The 26,412-nt window shown below is 42.8% G+C and overlaps 1 protein-coding gene across 1 annotated transcript in view; it reads left to right on the top strand.

Moving 5' to 3' along the window:
* Positions 1-2,513: 2,513 nt before the first annotated feature.
* PYGL (glycogen phosphorylase L) overlaps positions 2,514-26,412 on the top strand; it is a 43,351-nt gene continuing 19,452 nt past the window's right edge. Inside the window, exons 1-7 of the mRNA XM_019451838.2 lie at positions 2,514-3,008; positions 7,868-7,969; positions 10,658-10,736; positions 13,930-14,033; positions 21,836-21,967; positions 25,549-25,660; positions 26,129-26,211. Of these exons, the coding sequence (XP_019307383.2) occupies positions 2,766-3,008; positions 7,868-7,969; positions 10,658-10,736; positions 13,930-14,033; positions 21,836-21,967; positions 25,549-25,660; positions 26,129-26,211 (855 nt within the window). The 5' untranslated portion in view covers positions 2,514-2,765. The remainder of the gene's footprint in view (positions 3,009-7,867; positions 7,970-10,657; positions 10,737-13,929; positions 14,034-21,835; positions 21,968-25,548; positions 25,661-26,128; positions 26,212-26,412) is intronic.

Genomic DNA, 26,412 nt, shown 5'->3' with positions numbered 1-26,412 from the left:
GTGAATGGTCACAGTCACAGACAATTACAGAGATGGCAATTCGGTCAGCCGTGCTGTCTACAGATTCTAAGGGAATTCAACAGTATAATAAGTCTGGGCTCTCAGTCATCTTACTAAATATTTAAAACAGCAGAGCCTAGGTAGTAGCCTTGGTTGACAGACTCATACATTAAATATACTGAGTGGAATGTACTTAAATAAGCTCAGTGAACATGAACCTCAGCTCACCTTTATCCTGCCCATCCCCAGAGTGCAAGTGACCTGTTGCAGGGTCACTTTGGACTTCTGACATATCCCTGAATTTCAAAACTGATTAGAAGTAGGTGAAAAGGCCAGAGAACAGTACTAAGCAAACCACATGGATGGGGTAAGTAGGTCAGCTGAAGGGCAGTCAGAATTCAGGTGTATAAAATAGATCTCAAACCCTGTTTCAGAAGAGGGAAAACAACATGCAAAGAACTGAAAACCTCTTCAGCCCCTTATTCAAGTGGTCTTGAGCAAGCTGCTTACTTTCCCTAAGCCTCGGTTTCCTCATCTGTAAAATGGGAAGAAAGCTACAACTTGCCCACAGAGCAGGTGAAAGGATTAAATGAGGGAATGCACATTAAGCACCTCGCCAGAGCCCTCAGGAAACGCCGGCTGCAGTTTTGATGAATCCGAAAGTGGAATGTCAACACAATCGTCTCCACTTAGAAACATACTGACTGTTAATCTATGTCTATCTAAAATCTTTCTGTGGTGGCCCCCAGAATGGGCCTCAGAGACCTCCCACTGTAGAAAACATAACTGAGCAAGGGCCCCAGACCTCCTGGACAGCCTCGCTGTGCTTGTACAGGGGCCATGCCTCCGGGGCATGCTCCCACCGATGACTCAGAGAGCACAGGGCCACCTCTGACAGTTGACTTTGGCCCCAGAACAGCCCTGTGGCCTTGCTGGTTCTTCCTAGGACTTCAGGGCAGCCTGGGATGTCCTTTCTCATTCTTCCCTCCCTCTCTCCTTCAGTGGTACAGAGTGGGGGGAGGTGGTCAAACTAGCCTCACAGTCTGATACTCTCCCAGGCTAACTTGGCTCCTTCTACGTTTTCTCTCCCACAGGCATTTGCCCTGATAAAATCTTTGCACGTTTAATCATGTCTTAGCATCTGCTTCTCTGAAGACGTGGATTAACTCACTTTCCCAACGTTCGTTTCTGACAATGGGCAACTTATACTTGTCCTGTGAGGTCCGGACAGTTTGTTCAGGTATTCACAAGTGCCATTTCATCATAGCACCCGCGGGGGACCGGTAGTTGAGCAGCAGGAATAGCACAAGTCATTGCTGGCAATTCTGGCAATGGACTGTTTCTGATAGAGTCTGATAGATTAACACCACCCTTTGTTGAAGAAGCAAAAGCCTCTGATGACATCCTAAAACAGCACGTGTTTGCCTTTTCCAAGGCTTACACACACACACACACACACACACACACACACACACAAATAGCACCCAAGCTGGAGGCAAACAGTGTGCAAAGATCAGCCTGTACTACAGATTAACACAGACTGCTTTGTGGGCAACTTGTTAACACGGCAACTGGCTCAGTGAGTTATCCCTTCACTTTCCACACATAGACCCTTTTCTTTTCTCCCTACTGCACCCCACCTTCCTTTAAAAGGTAATTCAGGGGTGCCTGGGTGGCTCAGTCGATTAAGCTTCCAACTTCAGCTCAGGTCACGATCTCCAGGTTCCTGAGTTTCAGCCCTGCCTCAGGCTCTGTGCTGACAGCTCAGAGCCTGGAGCCTGCTTTGGATTCTGTGTCTCCCTCTCTCTCTCTCTCTCTCTCTCTCTCCTTAAAATAAAAAATTAAATAAAAAATTAAAAACTAAAAGGTAATTCAAACAAGAGGCCTAACGTAAAAGCTCCTGCCGCCTCATCAGCCCAAAGGTCCAACGCAGGACTTTCTGATTCTTACTAAGTTGTCTCTACAGATGAGCAGTAGGGGGCTTTTGCCAGGGCAAACGTGGGTCTGAGGAGTCAAGAAATTCGAATCCTTGAGTCCTTTTAGCTGAAAGCAAAAGAGGCACCCTGGGATTTCCTTCTGAAGTCTGGGATCCAAGGTGGGGCAATGCCACGGACTGACAAGTGGGACGGGACTGAAGTAAAGGCGTGCTGATCCCTTCAGATGCTTATTGGTGGCACCCCTTCCAGGTGAGAAATGACGACACAGCAGGTAAACTTCTGTAAAACAAAAGTTTGCCGACAACGTGCTTTCAGACGTCCTCCTAAAGCCGAGCATCTCCAGTGGGTTGACAGGACACCTGCCTTCCTCCCGGATTCCCGCATTCGGAAACGAGCCGCCGAGTGGCTACGTGACCAGCCGGAGGTCCCGCCCTGGACCGCCCAGAGGGCTCAGCCCAGCCCCGGCCCCACCCCGCCGCGGCCCCGGGCCCGGTCCCGGCCCCGCCCCCGGCCCCCCGCCCCGGCCCCGGCCCCACCCCGCCCCAGCCCGGTAGGGCTGGTGCGCACACTCCGGCCGGCAGGGGTCCCGCGCGCGCCCCGCCCCCGACGCCCCCGACGCGGAGGCCGCGGAGTCCAGGGCGGGCCAGGTCCTCCCTCCGCCCCGCGGCCGGCGGGCCGGACCCGGGGCGGCGCCGCGCCCAGGGGCGGACCCCAAACTTTCTTCAGACTCAAAAGCGGCGGCGCGCGGCGCGGAGCCCGCTCCGCCGGTCCTGCCTCCGGCGCCAGGCCGCTAGTCCCGCTACCTGCTCAGCCCCCGCCGCCGCCGCCATGGCCAAGCCCCTGACGGACCAGGAGAAGCGGCGGCAGATCAGCATCCGCGGCATCGTGGGCGTGGAGAACGTGGCCGAGCTGAAGAAAGGCTTCAACCGGCACCTGCACTTCACGCTGGTCAAGGACCGCAACGTGGCCACCCCCCGCGACTACTTCTTCGCGCTGGCGCACACGGTGCGCGACCACCTGGTGGGGCGCTGGATCCGCACGCAGCAGTACTACTACGAGAAGTGCCCCAAGGTACCGGCCCGGCGGGAGGAGCCCCCGGAGTGACCCTCTTCACCCCGTTCTTGCCCCCGTCCCCCGCGGGGAAGTGCCCCCAGAAGCCCGGGCTTGACGTGTTCGGGAGGCAGGGGATGGCACTGCGCCACTCCACCAGAGCCCCACCCGGGTGCGGCGGCGCCGCGCACCAGCCCCACCCGAGCCGCCGCGCCCGTGGGCTCCGGCGACCGCCCAGTGGGCGACCGCCCAGGTTACCCTCGCTGCCCGCTTATTTCACTAACTTTTTTGGAACGTCTCTGCTCATCTGCGTTTAATAGGAGGTCTCGGGCGCCTCCTGCCTGCACGCCAGGCACAGTTCTGGGCCAGGCGGCCCCGAACAAAATGAACAAAAGCGCTGCCTTGGCTAAGTTTAATGTTTAGAGAGGGGAGACAAATTGGCCGTGAAAGGGGAATGTGAACTGGGAGAGTGGGGGGGCGTGGAGAGGAGGCAGAAAAGAGGAGATGAAGGAAGGTGCCTCGCTGCCCCTAGAGGCTTTGGAGGGGCTAGATTGGGGGATGCGTGGATGACCCGGGCTTCTCATCCCGTCTGAGGTGGGGAGGGAGGGGCAAGGGTGCCGCCCCCGCAGTCAGAGCTCTGCCCGCTGGCTCCCAGCAGTTCCTACCAGTGAGTGGGGTGTGGAGCTCCTGCACTTCCTTGTTTTCCTGCGGGCTGGAGGCAGAGGGCCAGGACGTGCTCTGGCCTCTGAGACCTACCGAGGAGCTGCTGGTGTTCACAGACTACCCCTGTCCACTGCGCGGGGGCTGGAATGCAGGGGTCCTTAGGGAGGTTTCGGGCGCACAGAGGGACAACCCAGGCCAACCTGGCCAACCTAGGAAGGTGGAGTGCCAAGGTTGGAAGGAACCTGGCAGGGAGAGGTGTTGTGTTGTGCATAACGAGGTGGGTGTGAGTAAGTATTGGAGAGGAAACTGGAAAGACTGGCTGGAGGCATCTTGGAAAGGGTGAAAGTGGAATATACCCAGGAGGCAGTGGGAAATGCATATAAACATTTATTAGGACTATTTTCAATATGTAAAAGCATGAAAAGAAAGAATACTCCAAAGAACCAATGAGCAAAAGAAATTCTCATAGTAAGAAACTGCAGCTGTAACAAAGCTTTCAAATGCTTCTGTGCCCCAGAAGCCTAGGCCTCTACCCAAAGGTGGCAACTGCTAAAATATAATCTTAGCACTTTGTGTATTCTATTTATTGTATCTTTTTATTTGCACAGAAGGGACTGCAGCTTGGGACTTCCCATTAAAAATACTTTTATAAGTTTTTAAGCTGGAGAGTGAGGCAATGAGCCATATTTTAGAACCTTACCCCCACCCCCCACACACCCCTCCATAGCCTTTAGCACCATAGAATACACTGACCTTGTATGTTTCTCCTTCAGTGGCCTTATCTGGTACTTTATTGTTCTTCTGTCCTCTGGCTAGTTTCTTCACTGGCCCTGAGTGCAGGTATACACTGGGTATTCTGAGAATGATACACTGGGGATACAACAGCAAACAAGATTCATTCCACACGTGTTAATAAACTGTCTCCTCAGGGGTTCCCGGGTGGCTCGGTTGAGCATCTGACTCTTGATTTTGGCTCAGGTCATGATCCCAGAGCTGTGGGATCAAGCTCCTTGTCAGGCTCCGTGCTGAGCGTGGAACCTGCTTAAGATTCATCCTCTCTCCCTGTTCCTCTCTCCCTCCCTCCCTTCCTTTGCCCTTCTACCCAATCATGCTCACGCTCTCTCTCTAAAATAAAATGAACAAAAATAATAAAGTATCTCCTTTGTGATAGTTCCCCTAAACAGGAGATCCCTGGCCTCATTAGAGCAGAGAATGGAGCCAGTAAATGTGTCCAAGCTTCCCTCCCGTCTCCCCTGCTCTCTGGGAACCATGCAGATGAATCCCAAATCTGGACCTCTAGCCTGAGTTCCTTTTCAGACTCCATTCCTACATTTCTGAGTGCTCAGTGAACATACATACTTAAATCTCTTCCTATTTCCTCAAACTCAAATCATCACCCCCCCACCCCCACCCAATCCTGACCTATCTTCTGTTTCTAATTTAATGGCATTGCCCTCCTGGCAGTCACCCAGACACAACGCTGTAGACTCACCTTTGATCTTCTCCTAGATTCTTCATTCAGCAAGTTGCCAAATTCTGCTGATTCCCGTGGGTCCTCTTGAAATTACCCACTCCCCTGCATTCTCCCTTTTCTGAGCTTGAGGCCCAGGCTCCTGGTGTATGAAGTAGACTTCTGAGCGGTTACCTTGCTTTCCACTGAGTGGTAAAGCTGGCAGTGTGTGGCTGAATGTGGCTAGACACTGTGTTTTGTTTGGCCAGCGAGACAACTGTAAGCAGTTAAATTTTCAGTGCCTTCGAGCAGGACACACACACCCCAGTTCTTGGCCCAGGAGTCCTCATTGTTTCATGTGACTTCCATTACACATTTATTTTCCCTGCCTGGCTCCTGGAGGCATCTAGGTATGCAATCCCATCTCCCTCTGGGCACTGTAGCCCAATTAAGCTTCCTAAAGGAACACATGTTGCCCTCTGTTCAGATATCATGGCCCCCACTGCCTGTCACAGTCATGCATTTAAGGTCCTTCTCAGTCCAGATGAATCTGTCCCTCCTATCCTATCTCCCATTATTCTCCTGGACCTACCTTGCTTTCCCACCAAACCAATCTTCTGTCCCTGTCCCTGCCCTGTACTCCCCACTTCTGGGCCTCTGCCCACAGTGCACCTGTCATGTGCGATTGCCCTTCCCTCCACGTGTCTCCACGCTCAACTCTTACCTGTCCTGCAAGTCAGTTGTGTTGCCACCTGTTCATATGTCTTCCCAGAAGTACCCGGGTCCTCTGATTGATGCTAGAAATAAAAATAATATTATTTTTAAAATATTAGTTCTTGTGTCTTTTTATAAGCCTTTTGAAAATGTCCACTTTATGTAATATATACATAAAATGTCAGTAACAGTAGTGCATGTACCCAGTTTTTAAGGTGTGTTGGAGATGTTCAAATATTTTACTACCAGGAGTATGTTTTAAGTGTTCAGAGACCACTGACTCAGGTTGGAGAGAGTTCAATTTTTCAAGGTCTCATATATCCCCAAATAGGAGATGAGGTTTCCTCCCTGCCGAAAGTTATTTATGAGAAAACAGGAAATCACTTTAAATTCATGTGCTTGTAAAGTCTGTCATATAATGAGGTGCTTTTTCAATTACTTTAAGCAACAACATTTTTTTAGGAAGACCTTGAAATGTCTTGAAATGTCTTAAGTCCATGCTAATTCATTAAAAGGGAAGCAAAGAAAGTGAACACATGTAGTCATCTGCAGGTGTGACCTCACAATTGCAAACAAGCTTTTTATACATCACTAAAATGTGAAAAGCAATAATACATTGTGGTTTTATTGAAATAATGAATGTACAGGGAAGAATGGGGAAAACTGCACTGACATTATGCAAATGATACGTGTGGCTTGAGGCATTCTTTCCTGTGCTATACTAGCCTCATGGACATCCGTGGGCATGAGTGACACCATGCACCTCTTTGGTGTGTGTCTGCCTCAGGAAAGATACCTTTTCCCAACTCACACAGAGGCATCTAATAAGCTAATAACAGCTTTATAGATATTCAGACCACTGGGATAAAAATAATGATGATATACTCTGGAAGATCGCATTATACTACCCACGAAGATATGGATATTGACTATCCGTGGGAACACTTAAAAGCCAATTGTTTCATTAAATGAAAGTGGCAAAAAGTGAAATTTCTAAGTTGAAATTTTCATATAGTATTTTATTCTAAATATATGTGTGTAACTAATGAGTTAAATATTATAATAAAAATCTGTTATGTTGAAGTATATTCTTTTTATGTTTTCAGGTTGACCAAATACTTTCTTTCTGCTTCTTCCTATCTGGAAATGAAAGAATTCCTAAAATTTGCAGTGCTTTATAGTGATGCATTTATAGATGTTTGTTGTTTTGCATTTGGCCAAAAAGAAAAGGGGAACTGATATGGAAAGTAAGGCATCGTAAAAGGGGATGATGAAGTTATTCACTGATCTTCCTCTCTTTTTTTAATTAGTAAATTGTGCTTGTACTTTGAAAGGTTTCAGGCAACTCTGACCTTTGCACCTTTCACATTCAGCTCAAATAGTATTTACCTGGCTTTCTGTCAAAGGCCAACAGTTTCTAAGTCGCTAGAGAAATTCCCCACCTCATCAAGAACAAACCCCAATAAACCTGAGGTAATCTTTTGTTATTGCCAGATCATAGCCTTTCAAGAATAATTGTATCCTAAAATAATTAATCGCAGTGTTACTTGCAGTGGTCAAAGTGGCTATAGTCTAGCCTTTGGGTGTATCTTGAAGGAGTTTACGTTTCTTGGATGAGTCGAGATGATCACAGTCAACCCCACCTGACTCTCATCCTATAAGTATTTTACAAATGATTGATGAGCTGTGGCAGTCTGACTTCTGTCCAAAACATAGCTTAATTTATGAGGTTTATGAACAGGAAGGAAACACACACACACACACACACACACACACACACACAAAACACTGAATCTGATTAGTTGGATGAGTTTGCTTTTTTTCTCCCTAGGCATAGAAACTACTTTGCCAAAAATAGGGTATAAAATGGTTTTTCTCAAAGCCAGTTGTCAGTTATGCTTTTATTTAGCGCTTCATACCTCTATAAGAGTCTCATTTGAATTTGTATTAAAGTAGTCTTGTCTGTTTGTTTCTTATTGGTGACCTTTTGTGCTTTTATGTTGACAAGTAAGGTTGGCCTTCTAGCATTAACATGACCTCTCTTTGTTTTCAGAGAGTTTATTACCTCTCTTTGGAATTTTATATGGGCCGAACATTACAGAACACCATGATCAACCTTGGCCTGCAAAATGCCTGTGATGAGGCCATTTACCAGGTACATTGTCTCCATATATCTTTGCTTCTCTCCCCTTAAATTTCAAGTTCAGTTCAGGAAACTTGGGAGCATAGCACCAAAAAAAAAAAAAAAAAAAGTGAAAAGTTGTTTCTTTATCTGTGGCTATTACAATTAGAAATATAAACTAGTGGAGATCTCTGGTTTAAGAGAAACAAAGAGAACTGGTTTTGCCTCATGAGAATTTTCTTTTGCAATCAGTTGACACATTACAAATTACATGTTAAGAATCAGCATCTGAACAAGCCTTTTAAAAGTACCTGAGCCCCTGCTATCAGAATCACAGGTTTTACTTTGGGCTCCTATCTACTTTTTTTTTTTTAAAGAATTTATTTTTGAGTAATCTCTACACCACTGTGGGGCTCAAACACACAACCCCGAGATCAAGCGTCACACACACGCTCCACCAACTGAGCCCTTCGTGTCTACTTTTAAAAATGATCAAAGTTTGCCTATTATTCATACATCAAGGCAACATGTATAAATAATAGGTTTTTAAAATTGCATTGACATACTTGCTTTATTGCTTAATGAGATGTAAAATACACTTCCTCCTTAAATGAAGAGCTTGAGGTCTGAAACTCAATATGCTAATTTGTTTTCATGAATGTATTTAACTGTTTCTCCCCAGAGCCTCAGGGATCTCCACGCTAAAAAACAAACAGTTTTTAATCCTTTTCATGTGATTGAAAGGAGAAATGTGTATTTGCAAAGACACGTTCTAAATGAGAGATTGTTCAAACCACTCCTTTTCCTTAGCATGGGATTGTCTCATGTGGCCAGCTGCTGTCACTAAGGACTGTTTTCCTTCACGTGCGAGAGGTATTTTCTATGAAAGAATCATTGCAGCTCCCCTGTTTTCCCTTTCTTTGCGTCCCCTGATAGCAGGCGAAAATAATATACCTCCCCGCCCTCGCATAAGCAGGTGGGTAAAGTAACCCCTGTCAAGCTACTCAAGGTTTACAGCCTACTTTAGATTTACATTTTGAGAATTGAAAACATCCTGAATGTTGACGTTAGCACCGAGAAAGGTTTTTTCCAAAGTGGCCTCTCCTTTATTTCACTGTTATTTGTTCACAGCTACTCAAGTCACATATTTGTGTGGTATTACCTGAGTTGCTTAACCATTGTGTTGTTGGCTTGCACAAGGACCCCAGTAAACTCTAGTCACCAGGGAGCAAATTTGAAAACCTCTTCAACAGTAAACAGACAAAGCCATTCTTGAATTCTGAGAAGATTTAGTTATTGACACTGGTGTGAGAAAGCCACTTTTGGGATAAAGGTGGGGATCCAAGTAGGTGGCTCCATGAAAACCTGGGCATCAACTTCATGCTTTTAATTTTTATGGATGTTTGTAAATATGTTTAATTATGTTTCCATTTTAAATAATTCTGGATTTTGTGGATTGCATCACTTTTAGCTAAGAATACAGTCCTTTTCACAACAAACCAGTATTAGCCAAGCATGGGCTAGGTTACTATCTAGTCAACATAGAAGAGGTCATTTAATTTATCTGTCAGTTTCCTCGTTGCAAGATAAACGGTCCAGAGTCATCTCCAGGGCTGCACAATTCTGACACGAGTCCATGCTGATGACAGTGGCCTCTGGCTGTGCACACCAAATGCTCTGGGTCAGGGAGCTGGTTGGGAACCAGTTCCATCTATCACCAGCGTCACAGAGGCTCATTGGCCTCCCATAGTCTCTTACGCACCACAGAAAGAAGTAGAGGATTTTGGCCCTTACCAGTTGGCCCACAGGGCTGTTTCCCTGACTGCTATCTGACCCCAGGTCTCCTGAGCAGTGACTCAGTAACTGGTTTTGGGTTAACAACCATTGACCCTACTGAGTAAATATATTGTGGTCACGAAAAGATGAACTTTAGTTCATCCCAGAAGGTCTGACCTCATACTTTTTGATAGTTTTCAAAGTCCTTCAGCCTAGTTAGTATCAGAGTGGCACTGGACCATTCCTGAGGTTTTACCTCTTAGCACACACAAAAAAATAATTTTAAAAATGAGGGGTAGCTAATATTTATTGAGAAATATCTGTTCAAGGTAATTCTAAATGCTTTGTATACTCCCATTTAATTCATGGCAGCCCTAAATGAGGCAGATACTATTATCCTCATTTTTTATTTTTTAAAATGTTTATTTATTTATTGCGTGAGAGAGAGAGGATGCATCCGCATGAGGGGCGAGGGGCAGAGAGAGAGGGAGAGAGAGAATCCCAAGCAGGCCCCACACTCAGTGCAGAGCCCAACGTGGAGCTCGATCTCACGCACCACAAGATGGTGACCTGAGCCAAAATCAAGAGTCAGACGCTTAACTGGCTGAGCCCCCCGGGGGCCCTGTCCTCGTTTTTGAAATAAGAGAAGTATAAGGAGAGTTACTTTGCCCAGAGTCAGGTAGCTAAGAAGTAACAGAGCCAGAAATGGACATTTGGATCCTCCCCTCCTCCCCGAGCTGTTGCTGTGCCATCTTGTGTGGTATGCATCTGCGGTCGCCACCATCTGCAGCGGGCATCTGATGCCAGAATACTCTGTGAGGGTGCCCACAGAATGGAGTACACAGATGACCCAGGTGCCTGACCCAGAGCTTTAGGAAATGACTATGCTTTCTGAAATGGCCTGCATTTGTATCTGCATCCAGTGTGTTTTCCTTTCATCACTAGCTTGGATTGGATATGGAGGAGCTAGAAGAAATTGAAGAAGATGCCGGGCTTGGCAATGGTGGTCTTGGGAGGCTTGCTGGTAAGTGACGTGGTGAGTGTGTTCTGTTGTCTGGACAGTCAGTGGCTTCTCAGATGCTGCGTACCTTAGACCATGCTTACAGGAACCAGAAAGGCTCTGTAGGAGGAGTGCAAGGTGTGAGCTGGTTATAGATGGATTTGTTTTTGAGTTTGCACTATGGTTTGATCAGTTCTACACAAATAGTAGAGAAGGGAACTTGAACAAAAGAGACATTGCTTAAACCCCTTGGAGACATTGCTTAAAACCCCAAAGTTAACCAGCTCCTTCCTGTGCGCTGAAGGGTTTCCAAAGCGGACCCTTTACTTCACAGTTATTTGTCCATAGCTGCTCGAATCCCATACTTGGGAGGTATGACCTCAGTTGTTTAACCATCGTGTTGTTGTCTTATGCACCTGACAGTTTGCTTTTTGACTGACTAGTAGGCAGTGATACACTTGTTATATTTTTGGTATGATTTAGTTCATTAATATCTTTTTTTGTTGTTTGGACGCAATTTGAGTGCTTTATCTAGGAAATGCTTTTTCAACGAATGTAAAAGAAAACATTTAAAAAAATACTAACTCCATTAAATTAAAGATATGCTTCCCTATGACCAAGCAATTCAACTTCCTGATATTTACTCTAAAGATATGCTCAAACAGGTACACAAGGAGGCATGTGAAAAAATTATTACGGTATTATTTATTAAGGCAAAATATTAGAAATAACCTAATGTCCATTGATATAAGAGTAAGTATTAGAACATGTACATTGCAGTAAAAAAAAAAAAACACACACACACAGTAAAAATATTACAGTAAAAAATAAAAACAGTAAAATTGATCTGTATATACTTCTCTGGGTAGACCTCTCAGGGGGAAGGAAAAAAACCCCAAGTGACATTAAAAGTAACACAGTGTGATACTATTTATGTTTTTTAAAAATTAAATATTTTCTGGGGCACCTGGGTGGCTTAGTTGGTTAAGCTCCTGACTCTTGATTTCAGCTCAGGTCATCTGATCTTAATGGTTCTTGAGTTCAAGCCCCTTATCTGGCTCTGTGTTGACAGTACAGAGACTGCTTGGGATTCTCTCTCTCTCTCTCTTTCTCAAAAATAAATAAACACTAAAAAAATAAATATTTTCTGTAAGTATATGTATAAATTCATAGGGAAAAAAGTCTGGAGTTTGAAATATTCCCTCTGATCTTTCCTAGAGAAGAGTGCAAAATAGAGGGTACTGATGCCATCTGTAATGTTTCAATGTTTTTTTACAATGAGGTTGTATTGTGAAATTTATTTTTTTATTTTTTTAATGTTTATTTATATTTGCAAGAGAAAGAGAGTCGAGGAGGGGCAGAGAGAGAGGGAGAGAGAGAATCCCAAACAGGCTCTACGCTGTCAGCGCAGAGCCTGACGCAGGGCTTGATCTCATGAACCATGTGATCATGACCTGAGCCAAAAACGAGAGTCGGATGCTTAACTGACTGAGCCACCCAGTCACTGCTTATTTTTTTATTTTAATTCTAGTATAATTAACATACAATGTACATGTGAAATTTAAATTGAGTAATAGAAATGTACCATCATACATGTATGTATCAGATTGTGCTCTATGAAAAATAATCCATTTCTTCTTTTTCGAAATGATTTTACTCTTAATTTTACACACACTTTCAAATTATGGGAAATCCATTTGTGTGTATTTTGCAGCATTTAATCCTTACTACATTAGTTGCAGTGTTCGTTAATACTGCTATTAGTATTAGAGATACTTACTACCTTATAAAGTCAACCATTGGACAATTTAGTAGGCTTTCCATGGGGCTATAGGAAGACCAGCAGAACCAGTGGCATATTCATCTAAGAATGACAACCAGCCTGCCTTTCATGTAAAGCCCCAGGCCTATTTGTTGGCTGAGTTAACCCCACTCTGTGCCTGACATTAATGACCTAGCTCCTGATAAGGATGTAAGGTCAAAGAATGAAGTGGTGAATGAGGCTTGAGTAATTCTCATTAGATAGCCTCATTTTTACCTGACTGAAAAGGTTGGGACCCCATTCTGGTCAAGCTCTAAGAATAATTTGAGAGTGACCCAGGAAAAGACAAGTGGCCACAGCTCTGAGAGAGCAGAAACTGGGGGAGAGTCAGGCTACATGAACATAGGGACTAGAAGACCACTGTGATGTTACAGTAACTTGAAGGCGTTGGCTGTTGGCTTTTGTGGATTCTCCATTTTAGGGCCCCACCATGACCCTAACTCAGTCCATTTCTGTTTGATCTACAAATGTTCTTTTCAAAAGGTTTTAGAGCCTATTGTACATTTCCTCATTCTCTGTATATTTCTCAGTTCAAATTCCTGAGAGGGACAATCAGATTAGTGTAACCCCCCAGGTTGCTCCTGGCCACAACATAGATCCCTACTCAGTCTTTTGATTGGCTGCTTTGGATCGGAGGTTCTGTCATTAATGTTCTTAGCCACAAGTAACAGAAAATCTAGCAAAAATTTGTTCAACCAACAAGGACATGTGTTGTCAGTAAACAAGGACTCCAGGAGTTGGGCCGTCCCAAGATTAGTTCAACAGCATGATTCTGTCAGATCTTTGTGGTTCTTTTGGCTTTCCTCTCATGGAAAAAAAAATAAAAAAAAAAAAAATGGCAGGGGCAAAGAAATCTTTCACTGCATCTTGCAGATTTCCTAGCACCTCTCCTTAGATTGTAGGTCATTGTGTGCCCATGATTGGCTTAGAAGCTTAGACCAAAGCAAGATTCATTTCCTGGCCCAGCCTCCCTGAAGCATATGGCCACCTGATATCTGAACAACATTGGAATTCCAGTAGCCAGAAAGAGAGGCTACCACAGATGTCCAGCTAGTTGTTTAGATGGTAACATGTAAATTATACTCTCCTAGGGCCGTCTTTTCAAGTAGGGGCCATAGAGACAGCTTCCCTTAGAAAGGGTAGTGTGAGTGACAGACACAATAATGGATATATCTAAGGCAGGCCATCTTCTTTATCTGTTCTAAAAAAAAATGCCAACAATTTTAAAATGTTATTTTTAAAAAATTGAATACCCACTCCACAGCTGTCTCTGTGCTTTTAAATACAAATGTGTTTTAGAGAAAATGTCTTTTGGCTGCCGTGTTTTTTAAAGAAAGATGAAATTTGGACTAACCTTGATGACTCTGTTTTTTGCCTGTGTTCTCTTTAATTTAGCCTGCTTCTTGGATTCCATGGCAACCTTGGGACTTGCAGCCTATGGATATGGCATCCGATACGAATATGGAATCTTTAATCAGAAGATCCGAGATGGATGGCAGGTATGTGAGCCATCTTTCAAAATTTTGTTATTAAAAATACTTCTCCTTCATAGTATTCTGGGTGATTTATAATGTACAGTTAATATAAAGCTTTACTAATTTCTCTGGCATTTAATTGACATCACTGAAAACTATCAGTCTTCCCCCTTTGGGATGTGAGTTCCCTAAGAGCAGAGAGCCTACCAATATCATTCAGCACCAGATCCATAAGCACCTCACATAGTACCTGACTCATGAGAATACTCTGAAAATATTTATCATTGACACCTGAGTGTGGACCACCTACAACGTACAATGTCTATTCTCTGCAGCATGCAAGATGGAGGAATACATTTTTTGACTTATGATCTTCCCCTATAATTCTTGATGGTAGGAAGCATGTTCCCATTTTATAGGTGAGGAAACAGACTTTTTTTTTTTTAATGTTTATTGATTTTGAGAGAGAGCGAGGTGGGGGGGGAGCAGAGGGGAGGGGCAGGGTGGGAGCAGAGAGAGAGAGAGAATCCCAAGCAGGCTCCTCATTGTCAGCACAGAGCCCCACACAGGATTCCAACTCACAAACCATGAGATCATGACCTGAGCCAAAATCAAGAGTCAGGTGCTTAACCGACTCAGCCACCCAGTTGCCCCGAGAAAACTGAGACTCTTAAGTAGCATTACCTCAGATCACACTGCTGGCAAACATGGGTCTGTATCCCCAGATTTTCTCTACACTCAGTCTTGCCCTCCTTAATATGTTTATCGTATAAGATAGATGAGTTCATTGTTCTAATTTTTTATAAGATGCAAGCAGGCAATTTTATAACTATTAAATCAAATAAATCTGGCACATATTTAATACATATAATTATAGTGCTCCACAGATATTTGCACAAATAGTCCATACAAATGACTCTCATTTGATTTTTATATAACTAAACTGGATTCTTGGGTGCTAGTTTCTTTTATCTTTGGTAATTCTTTGAGCCTACAATCAGCCCTGGTGTGGACGGTCTTTCTGATGCCTAGTGTGATTTAGGCTTTCTCTCTCCCTATCTTTCCCCCCTACACGCACATCATTGACAAAATTCAAAAAGCCCACATTCTTGGAGCCCCTCCCACACTTCCATGAGTCAGTCTGAGGACGGAGTGCTCAGAGTTGGATGGGGGGACCTCAGCTGGAGCTAATCCCAGGGGAGAGGAAGGATGAGAATAAGCTTAGTGTCAGCACCATTCTCTCTCCCTCCCTCAGTATTTTGACACTCTGAGCCAAGGAAGAAGGAACTAAAAGGTTTGCATGTGAGGAGAGAATGCACCAAGGAAAAAGTCTCAGAAGGAGACTATTGGGAACATATTGAAAGACACACTTCCAAATTTTGTTAAGGACCAGTATATCTTAGCTGTCCCTAAATAATTTTTTCTAATGTTTTATTTATTTTCAAGAGAGAGAGAGACGGAGCACAAGCAGGATACACAGAATCTGAAGCAAGCTCCAGGCTCTGAGCTGTCAGTACAGAGCCCAATGAGGTGCTCAAACTCAAAAACCGTGAGATCACGACCTGAGCCAAGTCGGTCACTCAACCTACTGAGCTACCCAGGCGCCCCTTAGCTATCCCTAAAGGAATTAGGAGGCAGCATTGTGTAGAAAAAAACCATTAAGGCCATAACTGAGATCTAATTTCTAATCTGAGCCTAATTGCTACTCATTACACTTATGAGTTGTGTTGCTTTGATTAGGTTCCCTGACCTCTCTGATCCTCAGTTTTCTCACCTATAAAATGGAGATACCAGCTTCATGAAACTATTATGAAGATATCTACAATGTCTGGCACACAAATAGGCACTCAAAAAAGTGATAATTTTGCCTAAGAAAAAGAGGATAATTTAACAAATTGTGGTATTGTATAATATTAATATAGTTATTAATATATTTTGATTAATTTTAATAAAATGGGAGATTATTTATGTTAGTTGAAAAAAGGAGGTGTGGAATCATGGATTTTCAAAAGAAGCCAAAAAGATAAAGAAAAAATACTAGGAAAAAATACATCAAAGCTTCAACAGTGATTATCTCTGGGAGATACAATTACAGGTCACTTTTAGTATCCTACATTCGCTCTTCAATATGACTCATATTTCACAAGACGTGTGTATTTTATAATCATAAAAGTTAGAAAACAAAATAATAGGCTCCCTTCCACAGTGAAGTAATCTAGAGTTACACTGTGAGAAGCCTAGTTTAACAGGCATTTCTAGCGTGACCAACATTTTGATACAACCCGACCAAACAATACATAGTATCCAGTCTCAGTCTTTGAAAGTATGTGTGGCATGCATTATACCTCAGAATAAGGATTTCCTTTCTTACCTCTTTACTGTTCTGTGAACAATTTAAGAGAAACTCAGCACATCAGTCTCAATTTTTCTTCAAGTGCCTTTTCCCCAGGATTTTATGTAAGTTCACTGTTTTAAAACCATACCTACTACCTTTGCTACTTTTTTTTTAAAGTTTTTATTAGGTGTTCTTTTTTTTTTATTATATGAAATTTATTGTCAAATTAGTTTCCATACAACACCCAGTGCTCATCCCAAAAGATGCCCTTTTCAATGTACCTTTGCTACTTTTAAATGGCCTTTATTCTAGGACACGTTCCCTTTCTCTCCTGTCAGATCCAGGAAGCTTATATTTCTAGTGTTCATGAGAAAGAGACACTACATGACTTTTGCAAGTCTCCAAAGCTGACCTTGCTAGCCATCATCACTACTCTCACTATGACTTGAATCTGAGTCAGAAAAACTCATATTTACCATATCCATTGTTTACTGTGATGGGATTTTAAAGGGCAAACATAAAATACATCGTACCATTAAAAAAGAAGCTATTTCTATTAAAAAAAAAAGTATCTTCCAGGAAAGCCTATCTTTTGAAGGTATGGGCATGCTCCCACACACATCAGCTACATCATTGCTCCTGCAGTGGAGAAGGCTGAAGAAAATGGCACACACTGGGAAGATTTTTAAAGGTTAATGAACTTCTAGTTTTTGAAGTCTCTTCAAGGAACATTTGCAGTACTAAAGTGTTCATTGTGAATACCCTAAAGAAAATAATTTGATTTATTGATTTATTTTTATTTTAGAAAGAGAAAGAAAGTACAAGAGCAGGGGAGAGGAGCTGAGGGAGAGAGAGAGACAGACAGAGAAAGAAATCTTCAGCAGGCTCCATGCTCAGTGTGGAGACCCTAGAGGGACTGTCCCACAACCCTGGGATCATGACCTGAGCCAAAATCAAGAGTCAGACACGCTCAACCACCCAAGCCACCCAGAAACCCCAGGAAAGTAATTTTATTGCCAAAATTCTTGACTTACCTTAGACTCTAATGGGGATCATTGAAACTTTATCAGTAATAGTCTTGAATGAAAATAATTGGCCCCTGGGAGGAAGGAGGGAAAGACAATTGGAACAGCCTCACATTAAAGTTTAACAGTCCCATACCAAAGCTCAGAGTAGAAAGGTGCTCACAGTAGGTATCTCAGAGTAGAATCAACCCTTCTCTCTCTCGCACAATTCACATTGCCCAGCAAGATTCTAGTTACCACTGTTGAATTTGTGGTGCCCCCATAAACAGTTTTCAATTTGTTGTACCATCAGAAAACAAAGTTTGTTGGCTCACTAGTTCTTCATGTCCCATGTGTCCCAGTCGACGGGGAAAGCCTTTCTTACAGTTCAGTCACTAACAGAGCTCCCTGAGCTGACCTCTGCTCCCATGCTGGCTGGAACACAGAAGCCATTGCGCCATTCCTCTAGGAAGATGCCAAGTCGAGGCTGTGCCCCCTCCTCACCACCCCACCCCCTGACAGGAGCACCGCTCCTTCCTCCACAGACCCACACTTTCTTTGTCTCCGCTCTCTTTGATCCCACGTGTTCAGATCCAGCAGCCCACTTGGATGTAAATGAAAGCTCTTCTATCTTGCCCCTGCCCTTCACATGACTCAGCATGTCGGTGCATTCAGGGGTCACTGGCTACATGGAAGTCTAAATTTACAGACCAGTTTGTTGATTCATTGGAAGAAAGCAAGGTAGAGAAGAGGTTTATCACCATTCTGCAGCTTCTGAGGGTTTAGTGGGGGTGGTGGCCGCAGTTCCCCTTTTCTCCTCTGATCTGTTCAGACCAGCCTGTGCTTATGAAATGTTGGCCAATTTACCCTAAAAACAAGATTTGTGAAATTGAGGGAATAATTAACCGGTTCCTTACCAAATCAGGAAGAGGTTCGAGACAAAGAACAGCAAGCTAGGAGTTCTGTCTTCTTACATAACTTGTTAACCCAGTGGAGTTGAAATCAGCCATTATTCAGGGAAAAATTAAAAAGACCGACATTTGATGGCATTACGAGTAATCTGCTGACTGGTGCCTTGTCACCTCATATTCTCTCAAAAGAGCAAATGCAGCCTCTGACTTTCTCAGCAGTGGGCCAGTGGTGACGAGCCCAGAGTTCATCTGTTCTGAGAGCATTTCACGCTGCTTGAGGGCAAAACGATATGATCCTGCTGCATTTCTCAGCAGAAGATACATTGTCAGCTCTCCTATACACAGATTTTTGAGGAAAGCTGTTTCTGCCTCATTGTCCCATTTTGTTTAATGCCTTCAGGTGGGTTTTACAACCGTCTCCAGTGCTGAAATGAGGTTTCTTCCTGTTACAGGAAGCAGTGTTCACACTGACCAGTGTTTGAAAACCCCCAGCCTGCCCTTGCCTAAATGCAGCATAAAGTGTTTTGTAAGTCAGGATGTTTTGATCCTTTGTGGATATGTTCATTTATTTGTGTAGCGTTTCTAGCTGTCAACACAAGCTAATGGACTCTAACTTAACCAGCTTATCAGCTGCTAAAATTCAGCTGTTTCCTTGTTAAATTTTTACTTCATTTTTTGATATTCTCTTCCGACTAGAATAAGCGGAAGTCTAAATTCTGAGTTGCAGTTACTGACTTTGTATCACCACATAGCTCCTGGTTGCACCATGGATGGAGCCCCAGGACACATGTTAAAAATGCAGAATTTCAGGGGCGCCTGGGTGGCTCATTCGGTTGAGTGTCCGACATCAGCTCAGGTCATGACCTCGAGGTCCGTGAGTTCGAGCCCGGGGGAGCTGACAGCTCAGAGCCTGGAGCCTGCTTCAGATTCTGTTCTCCCTCTCTCTCTGCCCCTCCCCCACTCATGCTCTGTTTCCCTCTCTGTCAAAAATAAATAAACATTAAAAACATTTTTTTTAATGTAGAACTTCAGGGGCATCTGGGTGGCTCAGCCAGTTGAGCATCTGACTTTGGCTCAGGTCATGATCACAGTTCGTGGGTTCAAGCCCTGCATCGGGCTGTGTGCTGACAGCTCAGAGCCTGGACCCTGCTTCGGATTCTGTGTCTCTCTCTCTGCCCCTCCCCTGCTTGTGCTCTGTTTCTCTCTCTCTCTCTCTCTCTCTCTCTCTCTCTTTCTCTCTCTCTCTCTCAAATATAAATGTTAAAAGTTTTAAAAAAAATTTAAGTGCAGAGTTTTATTTATCTTTTTTTAATTTTTTTAAACGTTTATTTTTGAGACAGAGAAAGAGCATGAACGGGAGAGGGTCAGAGAGAGAGGGAGACACAGAATGTGAAGCAGGCTCCAGGCTCTGAGCTGTCAGCACAGAGCCTGACGCGGGGCTCGAACTCACGAACTATGAGATCATGACCCGAGCCGAAGTTGGATGCTTAACCGACTGAGCCACCCAGGTGCCCCTTAAGTGCAGAATTTTAGACCTCCTCCCAGACTGACTGAGAATTTGCATTTTAACAAGGTTTGATCAGCTGATTAGCTCAAACCCAGCTCCAGCCTTCTCTAGGCTTCACCCTACCTGTGGTGCATCTTGCCTCTAGCGTCTGTCTCACGCCCAGATCTACTACCTGCAGATGTTGTTTCTCTGAGTCCCCTTTTGATTCACCATTATGCACGTACTTAGTATTAATGGGTAGCTTACTGGCTTTCTTGATATAAAGTCATAGTCAATGTTTGAATAAATGAATGTGTATTTTCTTGTCTATCTGTTGACATCAGTGTTTTGTCTAATACCTGAAAGATACTGTATTTCTTTTTCTCTACAGTATGCCTGGGGTAGGCATTGAACTTGTATTTAGGTGAGAGTCATGAAACATCCAGCAGTCTGTCATAATTCATAAGCAAAATCTTCTTAAAATAAAGCTATATATTCTAAGAGGGGAAGGTGAGGAATCAAATAGGTAAAATATCAATATTTGGGGTAATCTCTTTGATGAGTACTTTACACTAAAATCCCTTACCCCTTCCTTTCTTGTGAAAACACAACTAAATTTTTTGATATATATATAGTATTTTAAAGGTTTCACTAATGATATCTTTACTTTAAAAATACATCCCCCCCTCTCCAATGTGTTTTTTCTTGTTTGGGCATGTGTGTTGCAAACCAAAATTAATTTGATGTGCATACATACATGTCCATACATGATTTAAAATCATACAAATTATGATTTTAAAATTTTTTATAAAAAATGTGTTGTTATAAATTAACATAAACACATGGGGAAATGTTGAAATTGCCAAAAAATTCTTTATGTATTAGTAGATGTTATTTTCAAAATGAACCATAATTAATAGTTCATTATCAGATCACAATTATGAAGGATTAAATTAAAGACTACAGAATGTAATAGTGTCTTATGCTTATATTGAAATAAGCTTTCTTAAGAGAATTTTCTATTAGTAGTATTGTGTTTTTTTTTTATTTTATTGTATTTATTTTTGAGATCATGAGCAAGTGGCGGGGGGGAGGGGGGCAGAGAGCGAGAAGGAATCCCAAGCAGCCTCCTCAATGTCAGTGCAGAGCCCAGTGTGAGGCGTGAACTCACGAACCGTGAGATAATGACCTGAACCTAAATCAAGAGTCAGATGATTAACCAACTGAGCCACCCAGGCTTATACTACTCTATGAGTAGTATTTCTTAACTGATTCTGGGTATTCTAGGCAAAAGAATCTTGACAGAAACCATCATCTAGGACCCATCAGGTCCAGGTATCCAGTTATAAACATTCCTGGATGGCCTCCCTCTATCCCTCAAGCTGGACAATTATATTTACAGATATTAAGACACAGGCTCTGGAACCTGCAGACCTAAGGTCAAATCTCAGCTGTACCATTTACCATCTGTGTGACAGATGTTATAATTTCCTCCTCTTTAAAAAAGGAAACATAGGGGTGCCTGGGTGGCTCGTTCGGTTGGACGTCTGACTCAGGTCATGATCTCTCTGTGGGTTTGAGTCCCGCATTTGGGCTGTGCTGACAGCTCAGAGCCTGCAGGTGCTTCAGATTCTGTGTCTCCCTCTCTCTCTGCCCCTCCCCTGCTCATGCTCTGTCTCTGTCTCTCTCTCTTAAAAATAAATAAATATAAAAATAAAAAAGGAAACATCATAGTTCCATCCTATAGAGTTATGCTATGAGGATTAAATGTTATGTATTAACAAGTATTATTGTTGTTAATTTAGGTAATACATTATTGTAATGTATTACCTAAATTATTGTAATGTATTACCTAAATTATTGTAATACATTAACAAAGGTGAATTGAGTTTCACAGTTCTTTCTTACGAAAAGTATTCTTGCATTGATTTAGTCAAAGATATTTTTGATTTGATATAAATGAAGGTCCACATCTCCTGAAAAATAAATTATTTTTCAATTTTTTTTAATGTTTACTTATTAAACATTAAATAATTGCCACCCAGGCATCCCTCCTGAAAAATAAATTCTAAGCCATGTCCTTTTTGCAGGTAGAAGAGGCAGATGATTGGCTCAGGCATGGAAACCCCTGGGAGAAAGCCCGTCCTGAATTCATGCTGCCTGTGCACTTCTATGGAAAAGTAGAGCACACCAAGACTGGCACCAAATGGATCGACACCCAGGTATTCAGAGTGTCCTCATGCTGAATATTTTGTACTGTATAGCACAGTGGATACATAGCATAAAATATAATGTATGTGATACTGATATAGTACATTGTGTTTTGAATAATTGAAGAGTATATTTTTACAAATAAATCCATTACTTATCTTATTGAACCCACTCATTTTGGAAACAAGGGAGCTGAGACCAAGAGAGAAGTGATTTCCTCAAGATCAAGTAACTTATCAGGGTCATTTTACAATCAGCTTCATCAGATTAATTGATTCTGTAATCCTAGCATGCCTAACTCTCCAGTTTTATAAAAAGTTTTTGATGCCAAGACTAAATAAATGTAAATGTCATTCCTCACCTCACTGCCATATATTTACTTGCTACTTCACAGGGGTAAATATTTTAAAACTAAAGTATTTATTAGGGGTGCCCGGGTGTCTCAGTCGGTTAAAGCATCCGACTTCAGCTCTGGTCATGATCTCATGGTTTGTGGGTTCAAGCCCCATGTCAAGCTCTATGCTGACAGCTCAGAGCCTGGAGCCTGCTTTGAATTCTCTGTCTCTCTCTCTCTCTCTGCCCCTCCCCTGCTCACACTCTGTCTCTTTCTCTCTCTCTCAAAATTAAATAAAACATTTAAAAATAATTTTTTTAAACTAAAGTATTTAGAGGAATGCCAACATTTATATGTTAAGAAAAATAATACAAAATTTTACAAATTGTTATTTTGTGCAAAATCACTTCTAGAAAAATAATGCTGGTGTCGATCCAAGCGTACTTAATTCATGGATGGATATGGAGCATTACCATGTTGCTGACCAGTTCACTTCTCAGCACCCCCAGTGATGGTTCGTGCTTTGCTGTCTTCTTACTTCCTGAAAATAACCCCTATTACGAGACTGCATTGTCTAATCTTTGGAGGCTCCATTTGAGATATTTGCTTAATAAATATGGTCTCAGGCTGGGAACGATGTGTCACTAGCCATTCTTTAAAAGCTTAAAGGAAATGGTAAAGACCAAGTAGATATTTTTATTTAGCAAAACTGTGAATGAAGTTCAGTATTGTAATGCTAAATTCAGATGGTTTGTGGATTATTCTCCATGAATAAAAGCTTCATTTTATTTTAGAAGAACCAACACCCATTTTATAGTTGACTTTTTAAACTGATAATTTATTCTGCTAATCCATGTAGAGCTATTTGCAGTTCAGAAAAATAAGACTATTTAAAAATGATTTTTCTATCTGAGGATGAATTTCTTCAACATATGAAATAGATTAGAAACTAAAATAGGTCATTATAGTATAATGGTATAAGGGATAAACTAATACTATAATTTCAAGATAAGTTTCTCTTTTTCTAAATTTAGTTGAACAATAGAATACAATCTAAATTGCAGTTGGTTACACATGTGATCAGGAGAGCTGTAAACAAATCAATCATTAATATGCCCAAAGAATTCACACACGTATTTGGTATTAAACTAGCAAGTATTTCGTATTCAACTAGCAAGTATTTGGTATACGTTTTGGTGTCTAAAAACTTCCAGTGACTTCTGACCTGTTCAAATGTATGTAGTTAACACAATCAGTCCTGAAGCATTCTGTTTACACCAGGTCCCACTGTTGAGCTACCTTGTATTTACAGAGCACCTCTAAGCATTTTTATAATATATCCAGACATTCAATTAGAAAGAATATATTTTTCTGTGCCCACAAAGGCAAGGTTATGGGGCAGGTGTCACATAAGGTGAGTTGGCCCAAACTGTGCAGCACTTTATGGATTTATGGAAGCCATCACCCAAATCAGCCGCAGGTCTGTAGCTGGTGAGGTCAGAGAGCATGAGGACAGGCGTGGTATACACATGCTGTGGGCAGTTTCCAGGAAACTGAGCAATCCATTTCACATGTGTGTCAGCACTGGTCCTCTGGGAAGCAGACACCAGAGAGAATTAGAAGTACAAGTGACATATTGGGGCAATTGCTAATAGTGACAGAGAGGAGGGGGCAGTTGGAGGAGGTGTGGCACCTGTGAAGAGAAAAGGGAAAAGAAGGAGGATCCTCGGGAAGAGCTCAGGTGGCTGTGTATTTCAGAGCAAGCAGCCAGGTTGGTGGGGCCTGAGATTAAAGATTGCTCTTGAGCCAAGTCCTAGCTCTCAAGCTCCGTCATGATGGAAGCATCCCTAGGAAAGCATGGCCTCAGCGGCTCAAGCTCCCTGGTGGCAAATTCTGCCTAAAGTTCTCTGAAGGGATATCTGAGTGTATTTCCACAGCTGCCTCAATTACACTTCAAGGATCAGAGGACAAATCCTGTTTCAACCCAGATTCACTCCCATTCTGTAACCACCTTTTCCTGATGGATCACAATGTACTTTAAAAATCTCCAGAGATCTGTCTTTCCTGGTAAAAGGTATTTAAAGGAGGGTGATTTATTACTTCGAGATCCTGGTATTCATGGAAGCATGATTAAATATATGTGATTGATACAGACTATATGGCTTCATTCACTCATAACTCGCATTAAAGAGCTTTGTGTTTCGGTTTCACCCCTACCATTGACTGTGACTGTGGGCAAGTCACTTCTCTCTCAGCCTCATTCCTGTCATGTCCAAAAAGAGTGGGTTGCACTAAGTGATCTCTAGCACCCTTCAGTCCAGTCAGTCTGTCATTGCCTTTCTTTTTTTTTTTTTAATAAGAAATTAATTGTCAAATTGGTTTCCATACAACACCCAGTGCTCATCCCAACAGGTGCCCTCCTCAATGGCCATCACCCACTTTTCCCTCCCTCCCACCCCCCATCAACCCTCAGTTTATTCTGTTTTTAAGAGTCTCTTATGGTTTGCCCCCCTCCCTCTCTGTCATTGCCTTTCCTTAGAGCTTGACTGATGAGTCAGAATAGAAATGAGTCTTTTCCCACATAAATTTTAATTCATGTGAAACACAGTTACCTTCTTGTACTTCTCAGTCTCAATGACTGCCACAAAGACTGAGCTACCAATTTTCCAAAGCTCACCTCTTAACACCCATCTCAGCTGATCATCAGCTGATTGGTCTCATCACCAAAATAACTCTTCTCCATGCAACTTTGAAAAATCTAGCATAGTATTTTAAACGTCATCTATAATCTAGCTGCATATGTTTCTGTTCTGTTAATTTTCACCATATTTGAAATAAGACTATTGAATTACCTACACTAAAATTGCCCTATTCCTGTTTTTAGTGAATACAGATTCACTTTGTCACTTTGCACATCATATTTTATTATTTTTAGAGCAATGGCTTATTCTGAAACATGAAAGATCTGCATCCACATCAAGGCAAGGGACACAAAGGGAAGGCACCATTGGCATGATTCCGGGGACCATCAGTCTAGATGGTTCCAGCCACCCAGATTGCTCCAGTAGGAGGAAGCTCCACATGGTCCCTAATAACTTACCCTCCAGTCCTAGGACCCTCATCTTGGTTTAGGCCCCTCACAGTCTGAGTTGGTGATGGAGCCAGGAACAGAAACCCAGTTGCTAACTTACATCCCATTGTTCAGCCAACGTCCCTACACATGGGAAACTGAGCAGCTGCTTTGGTTTAATCCCACAGGTGGTCCTGGCCCTGCCATATGACACCCCGGTGCCCGGCTATATGAACAACACCGTCAACACCATGCGCCTCTGGTCTGCTCGGGCGCCAAATGACTTTAACCTCAGAGACTGTGAGTACAGACTGGGCTCTCGTGTCTGTGTGTGTATGTTTAATATTTTGATCACAGAAGCAACCAAATCAGCACGAACTCTAAAAGATGGCACAAAACAAAGATATTGGGGAGTGGGGCATAAATGGTTTCTGTATATGTGTGTGTATGCCTGTGTAGTCTTTCTGATTAATAGTATCAAATTGAGCTTGAGAGAACAGTCTTGAGTTTCTGATAGAACTCTTAAGTGGCTGAGCAGCCATTTTATGGAGCACATGCAAGGACATTTTTAAAGCAGTCCTTCTGTCTGGCCCTCTTAGACTCTCATGCAAATCACAGCAGGGAGATCTATGGAATTCCTTTTGAACTTTCAGGAATTGTAGAATCCCTACATCCACATGGCATGCAGCAAGCATCAGGTGAGGTCAAGGGGCTTCGATAACAGTGGCTGGCTTATCTGTTTGTTCATTTTTCTAACCTTCCCCCCAGTTAACGTTGGAGACTACATTCAGGCTGTGCTGGACCGAAATCTGGCCGAGAACATCTCCCGAGTCCTCTATCCCAATGATAATGTGAGTGGTCAAGCTTGCTTTCCCAGTAGAAACAGAAGCAGCTTATTTCAGAAGTACCCCTTTATAGCCCATAAAGCACATCTTCAATACTGATTTTTTTTCTTCAGTGCACAGTAATCTCTGTCACCTCCTGAATTACTAGATTTCCCTTCCGCTCCCCGCCAAGTAAGGAAAACAAATTTGTACATTTCATGAAATCAG

Source organism: Panthera pardus, unplaced genomic scaffold (genome assembly GCF_024362965.1).
Source record: "Panthera pardus isolate Hobbes unplaced genomic scaffold, ASM2436296v1 HiC_scaffold_24, whole genome shotgun sequence".
In the NCBI taxonomy this organism is placed as follows: domain Eukaryota; kingdom Metazoa; phylum Chordata; class Mammalia; order Carnivora; family Felidae; genus Panthera; species Panthera pardus.
This window is presented reverse-complemented; position numbering and strand designations above follow the sequence as displayed.